The 23,994-nt window shown below is 40.4% G+C and overlaps 1 protein-coding gene and 1 long non-coding RNA gene across 3 annotated transcripts; one reads left to right on the forward strand and one right to left on the reverse strand.

The window, feature by feature from the left end:
- Positions 1-337: 337 nt before the first annotated feature.
- On the forward strand, positions 338-17,051 carry LOC124117323 (clarin-3-like). 2 transcript variants are annotated; one of them, XM_046479141.2, is made up of 4 exons: positions 338-727; positions 3,779-3,898; positions 6,981-7,163; positions 15,348-17,051. In XM_046479141.2, exons 1-4 carry the CDS (start codon positions 475-477, stop codon positions 15,611-15,613), a joined length of 822 nt encoding a protein of 273 aa, XP_046335097.1. In that variant the 5' UTR covers positions 338-474; the 3' UTR covers positions 15,614-17,051. The 2 variants fall into 2 exon arrangements, with proteins under 2 accessions (XP_046335097.1, XP_046335098.1); XM_046479142.2 differs by lacking the exon at positions 3,779-3,898.
- On the reverse strand, positions 16,687-17,109 carry LOC124117324. The gene is made up of 3 exons (XR_007220178.1): positions 17,045-17,109; positions 16,874-17,006; positions 16,687-16,702 (listed from the first exon to the last, which is right to left on the reverse strand). It is a non-coding gene; the product is annotated as an uncharacterized LOC124117324 (long non-coding RNA).
- Between the last annotated feature and the right edge of the window lie 6,885 nt (positions 17,110-23,994).

The following is a 23,994-nucleotide window of genomic DNA, read 5'->3' on the forward strand; positions in this document are numbered from 1 at the left end:
TTTTCATGCTTGTAAACAATGCGGACAACTTTCATAACAATTGCTAACAAATTTGCAAATTGTGTAGATTCTGGTGTCCAAAGAGGGTATTATAATATCATTCCTTGGCCTGTACCGAGGTGTGGATACCATGGCTTAGCATCATTTCACCATTGTGGCATTATTTACATTTAATAATTACATACACTATTCCTCGACTGCTTTCTGTAAACACAATCTCCGAAAGTTGTCGGTTGGAAAATAGCACAATACCTGAGTTTGTTGACACTTTTCCTGACAGCCAATCATGACCATTTTAACGGACATATTTCTGTGTCGATTTGCGTGATTGGTTCAAACTGAGTTCATGCACCTGTTCATCCAGGTGAATATCGCCAAAGATAACAACTTCTTCCTTGAAAGGATTACGAGATAATACTTTTGTGAAATATTTCTAGTCGTTGGAATATACGTGTTGGCGGAATTGATACGAGAATGGAGCCGAAAAAGAAAAACGCGATGGCTGTGACTTTGGTTTTAGGAATTTTGGGTGTTTCCCTTCTCATCGCTTCATTTGCGACCGACAACTGGGTGACATCGTCACCGGTACTTAAGCGATCCACTCAAACTCCTGGAAATGATACTGATGGAAGTGCTACAAAGTACACAGGCAATATCACATTCGGACTTTTTCGTGGACACCGTGTCCTGGATTACGGAATTGGCCCGAGGCCTCAGGATATAAATGGTAATTTCATTCGAGGCAACACCTGGTTTTGTGTGATCATAGTTCCAGATTTCGTCTTGCAGATATTCAACATGTCAAAAGCACCATAGAGAATGTTTCTTGTAGTGAATAAGGGTAATTTTAAGTCTTAGTGGAATCGGAGGTTTGAAAAGGGGAGGAGGTACGTGCGGGCAACTATATACACTGTCGTCTCTTAGAACGTGAACAAAAGGCACATATAGGAGGTGACATACCTCGATGGTAATGAAAGCACCTACTTATATATATGACCTTCAATGTCTAAGCCTGTGACAGACACAGGTTGACTTGCTAGATGTCTTAATGAGCCCATAATTGACGTCTAATTAAGCCTCTTAAGCCTCATATATATATATATATATATATATATATATATATATATATATATAATTTTAGTCTTGATAGCTTTCTCTGTTATTAACCCCTCCATGCTACAAAAGCATGGTCAATAACACTAAATAATACTAATCAGCATCTTTGATTTCTTACTGTCTGTTTATAGTATCTTTAGTATTTAGGCTCTTTGCATGTTGTGTATGCTACTACTATAATGTCTATATGGTGCATTTGATCTAAACTTTCTTTCTTGTAAATTCTTGCTCTCAACTTGCTTCTATATATTTTGTTTGTTTATGTTGATAGTATTTGTGTGTGTATTGATTTCATTCTCTATGATATTTGTTTTGTTTAATACTGGAAAAATCACATACGAAGAGGTTGACAGCTCTTACGCAACTGTTCAACACTGTATACAACACTGTTCAACACTATATGCGACACTGTACAACACTATACGTGACACTGTTCAACACTATATGCAACACTGTTCAACACTATACGTGACACTGTTCAACACTATATGCGACACTGTTCAACAATATGCGACACTGTTCAACACAATATGCGACACTGTTCAACACTATACGTGACACTGTTCAACACTATGCGACACTGTTCAACACTATATGCGACACTGTTCAAGACTATATGCGACACTGTTCAACACTGTATACAATACTGTTCAACACTGTGTACGACACTGTGCATCACTGTATACGACACTGTTCAACACTATATGCGACACTGTTCAACACTATGCGTGACACTGTTTAACACTATATGCGACACTGTTCAACACTATATGCGACACTGTTCAACACTGTATACAATACTGTTCAACACTATATGCGACACTGTTCAACACTATACGTGACACTGTTCAACACTATACGTGACACTGTTCAACTCTATATGCGACACTGTTCAACACTATATGCGACACTGTTCAACACTGTATACAATACTGTTCAACACTATATGTGACACTGTTCAACACTATTTGCGACACTGTTCAACACTATATACAACACTGTTCAACACTGTATACAACACTGTTCAGCACTGTATGCGACACTGTGCAACACTGTATACAATACTGTTCAACACTATATGTGACACTGTTCAACACTATATGCGACACTGTTCAACACTATATGTGACACTTTTCAACACTGTATACAACACTGATCAACACTATATGCGACACTGTTCAACACTGTATACAACACTGTTCAGCACTGTATGCGACACTGTTCAACACTATATGTGACACTTTTCAACACTGTATACAACACTGATCAACTCTATATGCAACACTGTTCAACACTATATGCGACACTGTTCAACACTATATGTGACACTTTTCAACACTGTATACAACACTGATCAACACCATATGCAACACTGTTCAACACTATACGTGACACTGTTCAACACTGTATACAACACTGTTCAGCACTGTACGCGACACTGTGCAACACTGTATGCAACACTGTTCAACACTGTACGCGACACTGTGCAACACTGTATACAACACTGTTCAGCACTGTACGCGACACTGTGCAACACTGTATGCAACACTGTTCAACACTATACGTGACACTGTTCAACACTATATGCAACACTGTGCATCACTGTATGCGACACTCTGCATCACTGTATATGACACTGTTCAACACAGTACATTCCAGTGTGGTAGAACAAGCATACTGCAGCAGTGCAACAATTTGTACACATCCACTTTTGTTTGGCATTTGGCGCCACACTCAGCAATATTCCAGCTATATGACAGCGGTCTGTAAATAATCAAATCTGGACCAGGTAGTCCAGTGATTGACAGCATGAGCATCGATCCATGCAAATGGGATATGATGACATGCATCAACCAAGTCAGCGAGCCTGACCAGCCGATCCCATTAGTCACCTTTTAGCATAAGCACAGTTGCCTTTTACGGCAAGCATGGGTTGCTGAAGATCAATTCCATCCTGAGTCAACACTGTTTCATGGGTTTGGTGCACATCCAGTGTGGTAGATCATGCTCACTGTCAAAGTACGATCCTCAATGATACTGTGTTCATCCAACACATTCAGTGTAACAGTGGCTTATGCAGCTGTACAAAAATCTTCATGAGTCTTTGCCTTTTCTTGACTACAGTATCAACTCTCTTCTGTGTGATTTTTCAACACAATGCTGTTTTCTCCTATTTCAATGAATCAGATGTTTTACTTCAATTATCGACATCTATTGTAGGGTCCTAGGGTGGTAGAGTAAGAGGGGTGGCCATATGGTAGAGTAAGAGTGCTGGTGATATGGTAGAGTAAGAGGGGGTTGTGATATGGTGGGAGGGGGTGGGGAGATATGGTGGTAGAGTAGGAAGGGGTGCTGATATGGTAGGAGTGTGGTGGTAAGGTAGAGTAGGAAGAGGTGCTGATATGGTAGGAGTGTGGTGGTAAGGTAGAGTAGGAAGGGGTGCTGATATGGTAGGAGTGTGGTGGTAAGGTAGAGTAGGAAGGGGTGCTGATATGGTAGGAGTGTGGTGGTAAGGTAGAGTAGGAAGGGGTGCTGATATGGTAGGAGTGTGGTGGTAAGGTAGAGTAGGATGGAGGGGAGTGATGCCAGTGTTGGGCATGTTCAGTTGATCCCGAGACAGGAGAAGATAGCATTGTGTCTGCATGTTGTTTGTTTTTCTCAGTTGTGTGTAGTGGGTCAGATGGGGTGTGCGCCTGGTCAAACAGTTCTGACTCAGCGAAGCGAGCAGATTATATCAAGCGTGTTGTCAAATTTGTCAACATCAACAAGACTAATGGCACTGGTAATATTTTCTCAACCCACTCCAAATACCTACTACCCAATATACCTACCTGCAACACCTTCTCCTTACATATCAACTTTAACAACCCTGCCTGACATTCCTACCTATGAATATGATTACCCTGCCTGACATTCCTACCTATGAATATGATTACCCTGCCTGACATTCCTACCTATGAATATGATTACCCTGCCTGACATTCCTACCTATGAATATGATTACCCTGCCTGACATTCCTACCTATGAATATGGTTACCCTGCCTGACATTCCTACCTATGAATATGATTACCCTGCCTGACATTCCTACCTATTAATATAATGAATCTACCTGACATTCCTACCTATGAATATGATTACCCTGCCTGACATTCCTACTATTAATATAATGACCCTGCCTGACATTCCTACCTATAAGTATGATTACCCTGCCTGACATTCCTACCTATGAATATGATTACCCTGCCTGACATTCCTACCTATGAATATGATTACCCTGCCTGACATTCCTACCTATGAATATGATAACCCTGCCTGACATTCCTACCTATGAATATAATTACCCTGCCTGACATTCCTACCTATGAATATGATTACCCTGCCTGACATTCCTACCTATGAATATAATTACCCTGCCTGACATTCCTACCTATGAATATGATTACCCTGCCTGACATTCCTACCTATGAATATGATTACCCTGCCTGACATTCCTACCTATGAATATGATTACCCTGCCTGACATTCCTACCTATGAATATGATTACCCTGCCTGACATTCCTACCTATGAATATGATTACCCTGCCTGACATTCCTACCTATGAATATGATTACCCTGCCTGACATTCCTACCTATGAATATGATTACCCTGCCTGACAATACCTATTAATATAATGAATCTACCTGACATTCCTACCTATAAATATAATGACCCTACCTGACATACCTTTTCATGACAGCCCTACTTGACATACCCACCTGTAACGGCCGTACCTGATTTAACTGTCTCTAATGAATATACTTGACTTGACCATCTGACTACAGTCAGCAGGGTGAGTTGACATACCACCTGACTACAGTCAGCAGGGTGAGTCAATATACCACCTGACTACAGACAACATGGTGAGTCGATATACCACCTGACTACAGACAACATGGTGAGTTGACACACCACCTGACTACAGACAACAGGGTGAGTTGACATACCACCTGACTACAGACAACAGGGTGAGTTGACATACCACCTGACTACAGACAACAGGGTGAGTTGACATACTACCTGACTACAGACAACATGGTGAGTCGACATACCACCTGACTACAGTCAACAAGGGTGAGTTGATATACCACCTGACCACAGACAACAGGGTGAGTTGACACACCACCTGACCACAGACAACAGGGTGAGTCGACATACCACCTGACCACAGACAACATGGTGAGTCGACATACCACCTGACCACAGACAACATGGTGAGTCGACATACCACCTGACCACAGACAACATGGTGAGTCGACATACCACCTGACCACAGACAACATGGTGAGTCGACATACCACCTGACCACAGACAACATGGTGAGTCGACATACCACCTGACCACAGACAACATGGTGAGTCGACATACCACCTGACCACAGACAACATGGTGAGTCGACATACCACCTGACCACAGACAACAGGGTGAGTGGACATACCACCTGACTACAGACAACAGGGTGAGTCGACATACCACCTGACCACAGACAACAGGGTGAGTCGATATACCACCTGACTACAGACAACAGGGTGAGTCGACATACCACCTGACCACAGACAACAGGGTGAGTCGACATACCACCTGACCACAGACAACAGGGTGAGTCGACATACCACCTGACCACAGACAACAGCCTGTATACAGGGGAAAATTCAATTGTTGCCACAACTCTGATGTCAGTTAAACAATAAGAACCTGACTTGATCTAAATCTTTTCCGATTAATGTTTGGATTAAATGGTGTGAGGAAAAATGTCGTTTCAGGATTTAATATGTTAGGGATTGATTAAATATTATTTGAGATATCACCATATGAAAGCCTCTGAGCAAATATACACAGTCAACAATCAGGAGACCGTGCCACAGACAGAGAGGTCATGTCAATATCAGACTATGCTGCAGCATATTTCCTGCATAGCACACACCAGAGACTCTTTGACTTGCTGTAGCAGCTGCAGGATTATTTCTCAAGGACATGGCTTGTCTACAACTGACCAAGTACCTCTTTCTATTTCAGGAATGCAATAGATAGAAATTTCTACATAATTTGTACATAACATTAACATGTCATTGACGCTACTAGTAGTAGTAGTAGTGGTTTATTTCAGTCAATCAGGCCACAGGCCCATTTTACAATATATATTCAAGCATTCAAACATGTTGCACCACAAGTGCATGTAGTAATATCGATACTAATCAGTACAAGGGTATCTGAGACCATATACATATGATGGTAGAATTAGTAGTTTATATAATGGACAACTGCTTGCTCCTCATTTTAAGAGCAAAGAATGTAAACTTGGCAAGATTATTGATTGTGAAAGCATTACTGGTGGTAAATAAAACTTTACATTTATGCTCTGATGGAGATGACGCTACTGTAAATTTGTATACCAAAGCAATCTACGATGGGGCTTGAGGAACCTCCCCACTCCATCTCTTCCCCCCCTCCCCCACCCCTCTCCCTGTAACACAAATGTGTATTCAGTCCCGTCCCCCCCAAATTCATGACATAAGACTCTTGCATAATTTCTTAATTAATGACCACAAGCTGTGTTCGGATTCATTAACTTTTAACATATGTATGTATAAATTATTATATATATGTATAATGTATAAGATTGAATTGGCATCTGTTGTGTTAATATGTTCAAAGAAATGTGGTTCTAAAAAGCCCCTGCTTATCAAAATAGTTGTTTGGCTTCTGAGAATTAGCAATGACTGACTGAAGATGTTTAAGATGTTTGTGATGCCAGTAAGATTGTGATCATCTGAAGCTCACCTTCCACAATGTTTGTAGCTCACCTGGTTCTCTTGGTTTCAGTGAAGGATCTCATCGAATATGGTTTATTTAACTTTGGTCTGTGGGTGTCCACCATCGTTATGCTTGCCTTGGGCATAGTCTGGGGTTTGGTATCCCTCGGCTTCACCGCTTTCAACGTTGTCGGCAAACCCATCGAGACCATCACCGGCCCAGCAGGACTGTATCTTTGGAATGGACTGGCATGTAAGTGACTCAGACAATTTAAGTAAAATAAAACATTTCTTCAGAAACAAATCATGCAGCCAAATATGTTTAGTTTGTTTCAGTTTTATTATGTTTTATCATAAATGTAAATTATTAGCTCACTGTCCAAGGTCACCAGTCTTTAACATTGTTTAAGTACCGGCTGCCGTTTCCTGTGCCTTGTTCATGCCGATTGTATCCAGATGTTTACCATTGTTAACAGTGGGCATCAGGGCTGTAATGATTCACTGATACCTATGATGCCATCGATACTTAGGTACAGATAATACTTGAATCATCAGTTTGTGAGATCGCGATGTGCCATATATAGCACAGGAACTGATGGGAGTTACCGCCCTTACAGCGACATTAGCATCGCCTCCTGTAAACATGGTGGAAAACTCCTCAGAAGAAGGTTGTATACAGATTGTGTCGAGCAGTTATGTAGAAGCCAGAGGTTATGAAGTATGATTTCAGCGATTTCATCATTTCTTACTATTTGTTGTGGTGTATCTCGATACCAGTGGTATCATCAGTCTTTATCGTGACACATATCGTATCGCAAGATTGATGATGATGTTCATCTCTAGTGGGCATGGTGTGACAATGTTAGAATAGGTCTTCAGCAACCCATGCTTGCTGTAAAAGGCGACTAAGCTTGTTGTAAGAGGCGACTAACAGGATCGGGTGGTCAGGCTCGCTGACTTGGTTGATGCATGTCATCATATCTCAATTGCATAGATCAATGCTCATGATGTCAATCATTGGATTGTGGTCCAGATTGATTATTTACAGACCGCCGTCATATAGCTGGAATATTGCTGAGTGCGGTGTTAAACAAAAAACATTGTCACTGATTATGTTTCTAAGTTTGTCAGGGCCAGACCCATCCTCAGGTTTTCATCAAAGTGGTAAAGGTCTGAGACCTGCATCACTTCAGGCTTTCTCCCACATCAAGTGGACACGCCGCGATATGACTCAAATACTGTTCAAATCTGTATTAGATTAAACTCACTCACTCCAAATGCTTGCTGATTTCCTTGGTTGGTTGGATAAGATTATGTCAATTAACGAGTATGTCGGATAAACAAATTAGTATTATAAACATTTGTGATAAAAAATGACACAACTGCACGATATTTAACAACTATATATGTATGTGGTTATAAAGGAATTAGAATGAAAATGTTCATATTATATTGTTAGCGGAATGTGTTTTCTAATCATGTGAGCTCAAAAAAGTTAACACAGGATATTCCGTACAACATTTTGGGGTTGTACGATTAAAAATACTTTTCAAAGCGTAGTCGGGAGTCGTCAGTTTCAAAATAGTGCCATGAAGCTTGAGAAAGCTGTTTTCTTATTGGCTAATGTCGACTTCCTGTTAGTCATGTTAGTCATTTCATCGGTCGAACAGAGTTTGCGAAAGGTCATTCTGACATGACCTATTTTGGGATGACCTCAGATCTTTGTGTAGCGGTAGCAAGCACAGTGTTTATTGTAAAGCAAGTTTATCTCTGCAGCCATTGCAATATGCAGCCACTTGCCTACTCGTCTCGCATCAAAACGGGGCTGTGTACTTGCGAGAAGATGACCACGGAATAAGCTGATCACTGTGTCGGATAAATGAGACTGATTAATGAGTAATTTTGGCTGGATTAACGGGTCTAAATAGCACTGATTTAATTGGTTCCCATCGTTATTGTCAGATAAAGCTGACTGTCAGATTACGGCAATTATAGGCCGGGGATATATACTTATACCATGGAATATATACCAACTGTCCTTCTGAGAACATTTTTTGTGTGCGACCTATCACTTGAAAACTGCGTAGATTCTTTTCAAACTTGTTGAACACTTTTTATAACAATAGGAGAGGTGCAGTGCAAAGTTTGATTTTAATATTTGAATTTTTCAGAAAAAATACAGCTTTTTATCATTTTTTTATTTCGCAATAGAATCTATTTACTTAAAGATTAGTGTGACCTGTAACTTAAAAACTATTACATGGATTCTTTTCAAAGTTAGAGAACATTTTCCATACTAACAGAAGAGGTGTAGTGCAAAGTTTGATTTTGATATGTGGATTTTGTGTTAGAAAATATGAAATTTACATGTTTTGAACTTACCATGCTTACAATGTTCGTTTTACTGCAACGTTTGTGTGACCTATAACTTGAGGTCTACATCATGGATTCAGATTTTCAAACCTAAGGGACACTTTCTGTACTAATAGGAGAGATGCCGTGCAGAGTGGTATTTTAGTGTGTGTATTTTCTGAAAAAATATATATATATTTTTTTATGTTTTTTAAATATGTTGGAATTGAAGTCAAGCCCTGCTCACTATTCGCCTTGTTAGTGCTTTTTTTTGCTTGCGATGGGAAGGTTTACCGATTTCATTTTCTTTGTAATAAAATGCAGCAGGCGATGTATTTTCATGAAAACCTTACAATAATGACTACTAGAGACTGGTTGTCTAAGGCGCCGCGATTCGCTGTGCAGAATTATGTCCCTTGGGCACGCCAGAAACCTATGATTGTGGGTTCGAATCACGGTTCGCCCTGATTATGTTTCTAGGTATGTCAGCACAATACCAGTGTTCATGGGTTTCACCGAAGTGGTAAACGTCTGAGACCTGCATCACTTTGGGCTTTCCTCCCACATTAAGCTGACATGCCACGATATAACTGGAATACTGTTAAAAGCGGCGTTAAACCCAACTCACTCCCTCCCTCACAAGAAACTGATGCTGTATAGTAGGTGAGTGAGTATGGTTTTACGCTGCTTTTAGCAATATTACAGCAATAACACGGCGGGGGACAACAGAATGGACTTCACATATTGTACCCATGTCAGGAATCGAACCCGAGTCTTCGGCGTGACGAGCTAACGTTTTAACCACTAGGGTACATGACCGCCCCGTATAGTAGGTGAAACTGATGCTGTATCAGATATGCTTATGAAACGGTAGGTGAAACTGATGTTATATTGGTGAAATTGTGATGTTATGTATATATAGGTGAAACTAATGTTATATAGGTGAAACTGATGTTATATAGGTGAATCTATGATGTTTTATAAGTGAAACTGATGTTATGGAGGTGAAACTGTGATGTTATGTAAGTGAAACTGTGATGTTATGTAAGTGAAACTGATGTTATGTAGGTGAAAATGATGTTATGTAGGTGAAACTGTAATGTTATGTAGGCAAAACTGTGATGTTGTATAGGTGAAAATGATGTTTTGTAGGTGAAACTGTGATGTTATATGGGTGAAAATTATGTTATAAAGGTGAAATTGTGATGTTAGATTGGTGGAACTTATGTACATATAAACTGTGATGTTATGTAGGTGAAACTGTGTGATGTAAAGATGAAAGTGAGGTGTAACGTAGGTGAGCCTGCTGTAGAGAGGTAGAGTGGGTGGTTGCAAGATAAAGCTGTGTCAGTAGCCACCGGGAAGTAGGACAATCTCGAAGTAACACCAAGCTTAGTGTCTGGCGTGGTCAACATAAGGAACAAGGAACGTATGAGATTACCTTCTCTGAACCCCTATCTCAGGCATGTGAGTAACTGATAGCAGTCCTGTTGAAGCCAGTGAGGGCGTGGCTCACACTTGATCAATGTTTAAGGAGGCAGGTCACGCTAATTCCAATCAGCCTAGCATGTTTAGGGCCAGTAACAACAGGCCTTGTCACTATACCAGGGATTAACATGGGTTATTTACTTTGGGAGGCCCAGGGGACTCGAAGCCAGAGATATCCAAGATTAACTACAGTACTCCACCAGTGACCAGCAGAGGACGTAACATGTACATGATGTATGCTAGATGGGTCCCCCATAATGCGTACTTGTGTTATTTATTAAAATAATAAAACTTTAGTTAGTTATTGATAAATACACCAGTAAACAAATTACTTGAAAAAAAGTTAGAAAGAAAAAAATATGGGGTCAAATTTGGAGAGAAATGATGAAACGAAGTCCAAATTAGCCTTTTTTTCACAGCAATTTTCTCCTTTGTCATGTTTGTACATATTTTTCAGAAACATTAATTTGTCATGTAAGATTTCGTTCAGAGGCATTGTTTAACAATAGATATGGAACTCCCCACCGAAGTGAATCCATAACTTCTAGCGCTAGACCTAACAGAAGATCATTGAGGCATTGTTTAACAATAGATATGGAACTCCCCACCGAAGTGAATCCATAACTTCTAGCGCCAGACCTAACAGAAGATCATTGAGGCATTGTTTAACAATAGATATGGAACTCCCCACCGAAGTGAATCCATAACTTCTAGCGCCAGACCTAACAGAAGATCATTGAGGCATTGTTTAACAATAGATATGGAACTCCCCACCGAAGTGAATCCATAACTTCTAGCGCCAGACCTAATAGATCATTGAGGCATTGTTTAACAATAGATATGGAACTCCCCACCGAAGTGAATCCATAACTTCTAGCGCCAGACCTAACAGAAGATCATTGAGGCATTGTTTAACAATAGATATGGAACTCCCCACCGAAGTGAATCCATAACTTCTAGCGCCAGACCTAACAGAAGATCATTGAGGCATTGTTTAACAATAGATATGGAACTCCCCACCGAAGTGAATCCATAACTTCTAGCGCCAGACCTAATAGATCATTGAGGCATTGTTTAACAATAGATATGGAACTCCCCACCGAAGTGAATCCATAACTTCTAGCGCCAGACCTAACAGAAGATCATTGAGGCATTGTTTAACAATAGATATGGAACTCCCCACCGAAGTGAATCCATAACTTCTAGCGCCAGACCTAACAGAAGATCATTGAGGCATTGTTTAACAATAGATATGGAACTCCCCACCGAAGTGAATCCATAACTTCTAGCGCCAGACCTAACAGAAGATCATTGAGGCATTGTTTAACAATAGATATGGAACTCCCCACCGAAGTGAATCCATAACTTCTAGCGCTAGACCTAATAGATCATTGAGGCATTGTTTAACAATAGATATGGAACTCCCCACCGAAGTGAATCCATAACTTCTAGCGCCAGACCTAACAGAAGATCATTGAGGCATTGTTTAACAATAGATATGGAACTCCCCACCGAAGTGAATCCATAACTTCTAGCGCCAGACCTAATAGATCATTGAGGCATTGTTTAACAATAGATATGGAACTCCCCACCGAAGTGAATCCATAACTTCTAGCGCCAGACCTAACAGAAGATCATTGAGGCATTGTTTAACAATAGATATGGAACTCCCCGCCGAAGTGAATCCATAACTTCTAGCGCCAGACCTAATAGATCATTGAGGCATTGTTTAACAATAGATATGGAACTCCCCACCGAAGTGAATCCATAACTTCTAGCGCCAGACCTAATAGATCATTGAGGCATTGTTTAACAATAGATATGGAACTCCCCACCGAAGTGAATCCATAACTTCTAGCGCCAGACCTAACAGAAGATCATTGAGGCATTGTTTAACAATAGATATGGAACTCCCCACCGAAGTGAATCCATAACTTCTAGCGCCAGACCTAACAGAAGATCATTGGGGCATTGTTTAACAATAGATATGGAACTCCCCACCGAAGTGAATCCATAACTTCTAGCGCTAGACCTAACAGAAGATCATTGAGGCATTGTTTAACAATAGATATGGATCTCCCCACCGAAGTGAATCCATAACTTCTAGCGCCAGACCTAACAGAAGATCATTGAGGCATTGTTTAACAATAGATATGGAACTCCCCACCGAAGTGAATCCATAACTTCTAGCGCCAGACCTAACAGAAGATCATTGAGGCATTGTTTAACAATAGATATGGAACTCCCCACCGAAGTGAATCCATAACTTCTAGCGCCAGACCTAACAGAAGATCATTGAGGCATTGTTTAACAATAGATATGGAACTCCCCACCGAAGTGAATCCATAACTTCTAGCGCCAGACCTAACAGAAGATCATTGAGGCATTGTTTAACAATAGATATGGAACTCCCCACCGAAGTGAATCCATAACTTCTAGCGCCAGACCTAACAGAAGATCATTGAGGCATTGTTTAACAATAGATATGGAACTCCCCACCGAAGTGAATCCATAACTTCTAGCGCCAGACCTAATAGATCATTGAGGCATTGTTTAACAATAGATATGGAATTCCCCAGTGAAGTGAATCCATAACTTCTAGCGCTAGACCTAATAGAAGATCATCAAACATTTCACTATGTAGGGTGTATTTTAAATGCTTTGTATGGAAATTAATTTTAAGTGGTACCAAATTATGAAATAGTAGCATTCATCCCGAAACATGGACACCAATTTTCTGCAACCCAGTGGATGCTTTCAGTTTTTATAGGAATTTGTGTCTGGTAAATCCTGGCCACACAACTCAACCACTTTTGTTCAAAGTTGAATAAAATTTTGTGTTTGTTCAGATAGTAGTGAGATTCAGTGCCAGTTCCTATTTTTGTCAGTATTTAAGAGTTTGACTTGGTCTGACATTTGCTTTTGGACCACTTAACATGCTTGGTTTGTTGGTTTGTTGTTTAACGCCGCACTCAGCAATATTCCAGCTATATGACGGCTGTCTGTAAAATAATCGAGTCTGGACCAGAAAATCCAGTGATTAATATCATGAGCATCGATCCACGCAATTGGGATCGATGACATGCATCAACCAAGTCAGCGAGCCTGACCACCCGATCCCGTTAGTCGCCTTTTACGACAAGCATAGTCACCTTTTACGGCAAGCATGGGTTGCTGAAGACCTATTCTACCCCGGAATCTTCACGGGTCTAACATGCTTCAGGTCTCTCAAATGAATATTTCTTTGCAATGTAAACATTATCATATACAGGAAGCTGGTCGTGAAGAGTTTCATTTTTCAATCGCAGGAATCAAGTGGCTAACTTGTGGATTTCATAATTTCATTTCGACTTGTCACTTATATAAATTTTGCCAACAAGATGAAAATATGCAGGATTTTGAAAATTGCAAGATACCAGTATTTTCCAAACGCATTGCGATACATATTTATCATGTTTATTAGCATTTAATATTGTGGTACACCACTAATATGACACACCTCTTGTCCACACATTCGATGCTGATGGTGATGATAATGATTGGTCCATACAGTTAAAGAACCTGATGTAGATGATTGGTCCTTTCTGTTGGCGATATTGATGTAGATATTAATAACTGGTCCTTTCTGTTGGTGATACTGATGTAGATATCAATGATTGGTCCTTTCTGTTGGCGATATTGATGTAGATATTAATAACTGGTCCTTTCTGTTGGTGATACTGATGTAGATATCAATGATTGGTCCTTTCTGTTGGCGATATTGATGTAGATATTAATAACTGGTCCTTTCTGTTGGTGATACTGATGTAGATATCAATGATTGGTCCTTTCTGTTGGCGATATTGATGTAGATATTAATAACTGGTCCTTTCTGTTGGTGATACTGATGTAGATATCAATGATTGGTCCTTTCTGTTGGCGATATTGATGTAGATATTAATAACTGGTCCTTTCTGTTGGTGATACTGATGTAGATATCAATGATTGGTCCTTTCTGTTGGCGATATTGATGTAGATATTAATAACTGGTCCAGAGCTCCAGATAAGCTGCGTATCTGTGTAAAATACGCATCAGAAATGCAGAAATACTCAGTAAAATAAAATCCAAGTGTATCAAATACGCAACGAACATTACAGATACGCTACAAAAATAAAACTTGTGCGTATCATCAAAATATTGTGAAGTAACCCTGCGTATTCGATTAGCAAATGAGGAACATATTTTGAAATTATAAACAGGCATCCCGTCAACCTTGCCAAACTCCACGATGACAGTTACATCATGATCATTTGCCATCACACTTTCTTGTGGAAGTATCGGGGTGTTTTTGAGTCCTATAAAGCTCTCGAACCTACACGACACCAGTTTGCAGGGACTAGATGAATAGTGTTTTTAAATATTTAACTTAAATACCCACATGTGTAAAAACTAGTGGGTAACAGAAATTTGAATACCCAGATAGAATTACTGATACCCAATGATTTTAAAATGCATGGGTAAAATACCCACAACACCACAAGCTTATCTGGAGCTCTGCTGGTCCTTTCTGTTGGCGATACTGATGTAGATATTAATAACTGTTCCTTTCTGTTGCAGGCACCTTCTCATTACTAGGGGCACTTCTCTTCGTCGGTTTGTTCACCAAAGATTTGTCCTCTAATGTGTTACCTAAAGATGATGTGGAAGTTGGCTGGGTTTCGAAAGACCGCACAAGTTTGGACTACTCGTTCTATTTTGTGGTCGGAGCAGTCTTGTCCTTCATTGCCAGTAACGTCATCCTGTTGGTGTCCGGCCAGAAGTTGTCCTGCAGCTACAAACGGGCGGGGGAGAAGGAGCTGGACAATGGCATGATCCTCTACTAATTGTATTCATCTACAGCAGGACTCACAGCATGGCAGTGGTCAGTCAAGTGGGACTAAAGCTACCTAGTGTGACTCCTGGACCCAAGTGTGACTCCTGGACCCTAGTGTGACTCCTGGGACCTAGTGTGACTGGAGGGACCTAGTGTGACTCCTCAAACCTAGTGTGACTCCTGGAACCTAGTGTGACTCCTGGGACCAAGTGTGACACCTGGAACCTAGTGTGACTCCTGGAACCTAGTGTGACTCCTGGGACCTAGTGTGACTCCTGGAACCTAGTGTGACTCCTGGGACCTAGTGTGACTCCTGGAACCTAGTGTGACTCCTGGAACCTAGTGTGACTCCTGGAACCTAGTGTGACTCCTGGAACCTAGTGTGACTGGAGGGACCTAGTGTGTCTCCTGGAACCTAGTGTGACTCCTGGAACCTAGTGTGACTCCTGGGACCTAGTGTGACTCCTGGAACCTAGTGTGACACCTGGGACCTAGTGTGACTCCTGGGACCTAGTGTGACTCCTGGAACCTAGTGTGACTCCTGGAACCTAGTGTGACTCCTGGAACCTAGTGTGACACCTGGGACCTAGTGTGACTCCTGGGACCTAGTGTGACTCCTGGAACCTAGTGTGACTCCTGGAACCTAGTGTGACTCCTGGAACCTAGTGTGACTCCTGGGACCTAGTGTGACACCTGGAACCTAGTGTGACTTCTGGAACCTAGTGTGACTCCTGGGACCTAGTGTGACTCCTGGGACCTAGTGTGACACCTGGGACCTAGTGTGACTCCTGGAACCTAGTGTGACTGGAGGGACCTAGTGTGACTCCTGGGACCTAGTGTGACTCCTGGGACCTAGTGTGACACCTGGGACCTAGTGTGACTCCTGGGACCTAGTGTGACTCCTGGAACCTAGTGTGACTCCTGGGATCTAGTGTGACTCCTGGGACCTAGTGTGACACCTGGGACCTAGTGTGACTCCTGGAACCTAGTGTGACTCCTGGGACCTAGTGTGACTCCTGGAACCTAGTGTGACTCCTGGAACCTAGTGTGACTCGAGGAACCTAGTGTGTCTCCTGGAACCTAGTGTGACTGGAGGGACCTAGTGTGACTCCCGGAACCTAGTGTGACTCCTGGAACCTAGTGTGACTCGAGGAACCTAGTGTGTCTCCTGGAACCTAGTGTGACTCCTGGGACTTAGTGTGACTCCTGGAACCTAGTGTGACTCCTGGAACCTAGTGTGACTGGAGGGACCTAGTGTGTCTCCTGGGACCTAGTGTGACTCCTGGAACCTAGTGTGACTGGAGGGACCTAGTGTGACTGCTGGAACCTAGTGTGACTGGAGGGACCTAGTGTGACTCCTGGAACCTAGTGTGACTCCTGGAACCTAGTGTGACTGGAGGGACCTAGTGTGACTCCTGGAACCTAGTGTGACTGGAGGGACCTAGTGTGTCTTTTATTTTGGGAGGAGGGGATGACTCCCTGACTCCTGGTATCTTGTGAGACTACTGCCATGCTTCCCAATGCAGCTGAAGAATCACTAACACAGAGACAAACACACACACACACACACACACACACACACACACACACTGTATATACATGCACACACACACTGTTAATACACAGACTTACACACACAAACACACTGTACACACATATACACTGTAAATATCAAATGCTTGGTGCAAACAGTATGCCTTGTTATATCATGTTCACGATAAGAACCCATGTATATGTGTTTATACACAACATCCTCACCAAGACTGTATTCATTGATGTCAGTCCCAACTCTAGTCTCATACACAGTTAGTCAGAAGTATGTCCCTTCTCAGCATGAGAAGCCAACAACATCTATAATCAAACAGCAGTCAGGGTTGTTATTTATGTGCACCAGGATTCTCGTCTTGGTTGTACAGTTAGACCCATTAATCTGGCTTATCAACAGTCATTGTTTAGAATGTCTACAAATATACTATTTATACAAAAGGACATTTTTACATGTACATTCCTTTAACTTGTAAATTGGGGTGATTTCACCTTGAAGCTGTAGTATTATGATCATGATGATAAATGCAGAGCTCCAGATAAGCTGCGTATCTGCGTAAAATACGCATCTGAAATGCAGAAATACGCAGTAAAATCAAATCCAAGCATATCAAATACGCAACGAACATTACAGATACGCTACAAAAATAAAACTTGTGCATATCATCGAAATATTGTGAAGTAACCCTGCGTATTCGATTAGCAAATCAGCAACTTATTTTGAAATTATAAACGGGCATTCCATCAACCTTGCCAAATTCCACGATGACAGTTACATCATGATCATTTGCCATCACACTTTCTTGTGGAAGTATCGTGGTATTTTTGAGTCCTATAAAGCTCTCGAACCTACACGACACCAGTTTGCAGGGACTAGATGAATAGTGTTTTTAAATATTTAACTTAAATACCCACATGTGTAAAAACTAGTGGGTAACAGAAATTTGAATACCCAGATAGAATTACTGATACCCAATGTTTTAAAATGCATGGGTAAAATACCCACAACACCAAAAGCCTATCTGGAGCTCTGTAAATGGTAACCATCCTTGTTGTAGGTAATTACAAATTACCAGCTGTGATCCTGACCCTGTTGAAACTCTGGCATGCTTGATCCCATAAGAAGTATGCCTACTTCAGAAATAATTTGCCAAGACTTGTCACTACCTTCTGTTAATGTGGTTTGAACAGTTTGTGTGCATGGTAGGGGAGATAACTCTTACACACAAGTGCTTGTGCTAGCCTGTAAATAATATAGCATGGTTTATCTTTGTTGTCAGCATTTTGAGCTGTGCATTATACATGTTATATATTTGTATACTACTTTTATAACTATTTTGTTTGTTTGCAAATGAAACAGATACAATATATCATGATATATAATTTGATTGGATATGAAAATCCGAGAATGAAAGCACTGTGGCCCCACTATTTCCTTACTGTTGTTTGACTTATTGGGATTTGTTAAACTCAAGTATACATTTTGGTTTAGAGATTTCAGACATCCATGATGGTCTGGTGGTCAAGGCGCCAAAACAGCAGGTTCATGTCTTTGAGTGGCATTCTGGTAGTTGAGGAAGGAATCAATATGCAATGTAAATGGTAATCATTGATAATCATGATAATAATTATTAAACCTTTAATGCAACTCAAAGGATAGTTTTATTATTACGGTTGTGATATTTTGATACAAAATACCAAACTTCCTCCTTCATTGCGTTTGTGGCCATCTGAGATTAATCATGGATATGTGCGACACAGAACTGATAAGCTGCCACTGTTGAGGGTGCAAACCTTCTTTCATTATGTCGGATGCCGAGCCCTGTTAGGTGGTATTCCAGATGCCGAGGTGCAGTAAGCTGGATGCAGAGCCCTGTTAGGTGGTAGTCCAGTGTCCTACCCATGCATGTGGGCCCACCAAAGTGACAACCATCTAGTCTTAGTCATGATCACTTTCGGTTTTTATCAAATCAAAAACTGTCCACCTTGATCTGGCAGAAGTACTGTTTGAGGCAGCATTTAAACCAGGGGTGCAGCAATACGGAAGGCCACGATACCATACGTATCTCTATATGCCAGATAACACAAAGGCCATAAAATGAAATATGTTTCAGATTAGTGAGAAAATGGCAATAGACTATTTATTCTTGTGAACTGTTCCAAGTCCATCAGAAATAGTTATAGGGAAGCCAAATTGACACCAAACACCTGATTTTAAAGCTCATTAACCTTATTAATTAAGGTTATAATGTTTTGTTATGAAAGTTAAAAAGGCGTTATTTGTATAGTTGTATATCGCGATACATGTCCGTATGTATCTGGTAAGGTATTGAAGGCCATGTATTGCTGTGCATTAGAGTTTCAATGTGTCATTACACCCTCAGGTCGGGTGGTGATTTCACCCTCATCCACTCTTTGTGCATGGTGACACTCTTCTTAAGGTGAAGGTGAAATGGCCGGCAAGGATAAGATATGTGGGGAAAAACCACTTAAACATGGAATCTCTTACTTCCGATGTGATCCCCTTCTGCATGAAGATCTGACATGACTGTAGGAGATCCCTTTTGGTGAGCTTTCTAATCAGCCAATCGAACAAAGCGTTTAGGTATATAACACAAATGGACAGTTCTGAATGAAAATAATAAAGCTGAATTATGTTTGGGATATTTTATACACCTTTTTGTTTTGGAGTGGCATGAAGGGTTTGTGAGATGTTCAAGCAGAAAGTTATCACAATGGAGTAAAAGGTCTGATTTTAATTTTGTGTGTCTGAATACACTTATTGAAAAATGTGTTGTCCATCTTTTCAGCAGTGATGTATAACATTTACCCAAGATTATTCGAACTTATCACAGCGCTGTACAATTATTTGCCCTTTCGCTGCTGTCATTTACATACTTTGTGTTTTGTTGTTGTGATTTTGGCTTGAAGGTTTTGTTGTTTTTGTTGTTGTGGCATTGTGTTATCATTGAACTATATACCCACCCACCTCCCCTTCATCTACCATATGGACCTGTCCACACTTTTGTGTGGAGCATTTCATTATGAAATTTAGGGAATATATCAAAATGATTCTAGTCGATGATTACAAACTGATTGTTATGATTGTGTGAGTTTACTATTCCCTTGTCTGTGATGCTATGAAGTCATTGTTTCAGGGTTTTTGTGTTTTATTATGTCTTTGCTCAAATTGATCATTTTGAGCTTACTTTGTTGGCCTATATCAGCCCGTCTCTCTGGTGTGTTCTCACTTTGCCGGCAAGTATTGTTCTCATATGAAAATCCCCAGACCCAGATAATCCCTAGAACAATGGGGATTAAGACTGTAGCATATTCCAGACTCTAGTGAAGACTGCTGCAGGCACAGGGAGTGTAATTGTGTGGACATATTGTATCTGTAACATAAATAAAGTATTTTTCATTATTTACTTCATTTTGCTCACAAAATGAAATATTATTTCAGTTTTATTAAAGCGTTATTATATGTATTATCTTATGTAATATGGACAATACATTTACAGAATGCAGTTTTTGACACTTACTGGGAAAGATACAATATTTATATGAAATTTGAATACTGTGGTCCCTTTGTTTTTAAGTGAAATACATAGATTACTGATAAATGATCAATTTATGATATAACAGGTGAACACTTACTGAGCCCCATGGCAAAGTGAGAACAAACCTATCAAATGTTGATTTGGGCAAGGTCGACGTACCGGAACTCTCCAATAGTTACAGAAGAATCACTGTGAGATATTCAAATTAGTTTCTGTTTCCGAGTTGTGACATTGGAATATAAGAAGCTTTGTTGTGCAAGTTGACACGTTGCTGACAACTTGCTGATAATATGTGGACACAATGTTGACAACTTGTTGATGAAGTGTTGACACCATGTTGACAACTTGTAGATGAAGTGTTGACACTATGTTGACAACTTGTTGATGAAGTGTTGACACCATGTTGACAACTTGTCAATGAAGTGTTGACACTATGTTGACAACTTGTAGATGAAGTGTTGACACCATGTTGACAACTTGTTGATGAAGTGTTGACACCATGTTGACAACTTGTTGAAGTGTTGACACCATGTTGACAACTTGTTGATGAAGTTTTGACACCATGTTGACAACTTGTCGATGAAGTGTTGACACAATGTTGACAACTTGTTGATGAAGTGTTGACAATGTTGACAACTTATTGATGAAGTGTTGACACCATGTTGACAACTTGTTGATGAAGTGTTGACAACTTGCTGACGGAATGCTGATAATGTTGACAACTTGTTGATGAAGTGTTGACACTATGTCGACAACTTGTTGATGAAGTGTTGACACCATGTTGACAATTTGTTGATGAAGTGTTGACAACTTGCTGACGGAATGCTGATAATGTTGACAACTTGTTGATGAAGTGTTGACACTATGTCGACAACTTGTTGATGAAGTGTTGACACTATGTTGACAACTTGTAGATGAAGTGTTGACACCATGTTGACAACTTGTTTATGGAGTGTTGACACTATGTTGACTTGACATTTTAGATGTTTTCGAGACATTCCAATTCGTTAGTCTTACCAGTTATTGTTTGATACATAGATACATGTTTATACTTACTGTTGGATATATTTTGTAATTTATTTTAAAGAAGACATATCTTTATGTATATATCACCTCCATGTATAGACATCTGGAGCTTGCAGCATTAAACATTGTCCAATGCCTAATACTTACTTGTGGATGGGGCTTTGCAACATTGATGCCTTGTGTAGGTAAACTATGGATAAAACATTCAATTAACTGTATATCTTTGTCATTATAAAACTTTTGAGAAATTAGAAATGGCTCCTACTGATAATTCCCAGACACAAAAGCCAGGTTGAAGCATTATTTTCATGCCTTATTATTACATGATTAATTTACAGGCACTGCCACAGGATTCCAATTCTGATTGTGCTGATGATTGTATGGGTTTCTATGATCAAATACCTCTCCTCATGTTATTTTATATTGAGAGGGGTGTGTGATGGTAAAAATAAACTTAGCACTGGGCCCCGTTCCACAAATCGATCTCAGCGATTCGATGATTGTAAGCCTCTGTTAAAGTATGGGATCAAAGTTACGATCACCTTAGTGCTAAGATCGCTTTGTGGAACGTGGCCCTGTGGTGCAGGTGGCTGAAACTGTGTTTCTGTACCTCAAGACTCGTGATGCCTTCATTTGATGTAAGCCTATTGTAACACTACTACATACAGATATAATCACTTGTATCTTGTTACTATTGTTACCCAGACATGCTTACTTTATGCTTTACTTTATTTTGTTGTTGATGCAGATGCTTGTTTCCCCTTTGTCTCATGTTGCCAGGCAACCACCCCAGTATTGAACTGTCTACCCCAGTAATCTACTGTCTAGCCTTGTATTCAAGTGTCTACCCCAGTAATCAAATGTCTACCCGAGTATGCCACTATCTACCCAGGTTTCCTGCTGTCTACCCCAGTATTTCCGTTGACCCCAGTATTGCTTCCGAACTTCTAAGAAATGGCTCCACTATATAATTCCCTGCCACATGTTGGGGTAGGTTGTAGCATTATTTTAATGACTCCTTACTTGATGGCAGAGTCTATCTACTATCAACTATTTCCGTTGACCCCAGTATTGCTTCCGAACTTCTAAGAAATGGCTCCACTATATAATTCCCTGCCACATGTTGGGGTAGGTTGTAGCATTATTTTAATGACTCCTTACTTGATGGCAGAGTCTATCTACCCAGCATTCCAGTGTCTACCAAGTATTCTAGTGTCTACCCAGCATTCTCCTGTCTACCCCACTATTCATCCACCTGTAGCAAACACCCATCTACAAAGCATCCTTAAAGCTGAGTATCATGACTTCTAGGGCTGGGACGAGTCCAAATTTACTACCCGGGTACCCACCCACCTATTACCTGCCCCTGCCCGGGTACCCACTGTAGGTCCCAAGAGATAGGTACAAAATGTCAGATTGGGAATAGTTCGACAAGCCCTGGACAAAATGTATTTTGATACAAGTACAAATCGATCTGGTCATGCATACACTGAAGTTGACTGAAGTTATATCTTTATTCACACATATAAAAGTATGGATGCATAGTCAGAAAGAAATGCGAACATTAGTGACTTGTAGTGTAACCATATAGTTCTAGATCATTTGTCATTAAACAATATATCACATGACCAACCACGGGTCCAGGTAGTTCTGTGGGTACTTGGGTCATTCTTAGTAGAGGGTCCTGATGGGTGGGTCCCATAAGCAGTAAGCAGTAAAATTTAGGGTACTTTTTCATTAAGCTGTAATTTTTCTTCTTTTTCAATAAAATCGTCGCGAAAAATTCCTAAATCGGCCATGGAGGGACATGGGACTTTTAATTCTGCTTTCGTTTCATCCTGACAATTCATATTTTTAAAACCTGGTAAAATCTCAAATCGCTCAACATTCTAGACTGGTCCCCTGCGTCAGTTGCGCAGCCTGCTTTTTGTGGCGAAGCATTTGGGTCTTGAAGACAGACTGTTTTTGATCATTTTAATCATTTTACGATAAGCAGTAAATTATTTATTTAAGTAAAGCAGTTATGTTTTGGTATTTTACGATAAGCATTTACGATAAAAAAAAAGGATGAATTTAACGTTTACGATATTGTTTGAAAGGTGTTTTACGTTAAGCATTAAAACCCATCAGGACCCTCTACCCACTCGACCTGAGTATCAGAGTTACCCGTCCCAGCCTAATGACTCCTTACTACAACATTGACAACAGTCCTAGCTCTAAGATCATTTGTGGAATGGAGTCTTGTTGGATGTTTGTCATG

Source organism: Haliotis rufescens, unplaced genomic scaffold (assembly GCF_023055435.1).
Source record: "Haliotis rufescens isolate VD_foot unplaced genomic scaffold, xgHalRufe1.0.p SCAF_12, whole genome shotgun sequence".
Lineage (NCBI taxonomy): Eukaryota > Metazoa > Mollusca > Gastropoda > Lepetellida > Haliotidae > Haliotis > Haliotis rufescens.

Bases quoted from the DNA above. Each gene is read 5' to 3' on its own strand.
- LOC124117323 (XM_046479141.2), top strand. From the start codon at position 475: ATGGAGCCGAAAAAGAAAAACGCGATGGCTGTGACTTTGGTTTTAGGA. The intron at 728-3,778 runs GTAATTTCATTC...TGTTTTTCTCAG, and splicing joins GAGGCCTCAGGATATAAATG to TTGTGTGTAGTGGGTCAGAT. The intron at 3,899-6,980 runs GTAATATTTTCT...TCTTGGTTTCAG, and splicing joins CAACAAGACTAATGGCACTG to TGAAGGATCTCATCGAATAT.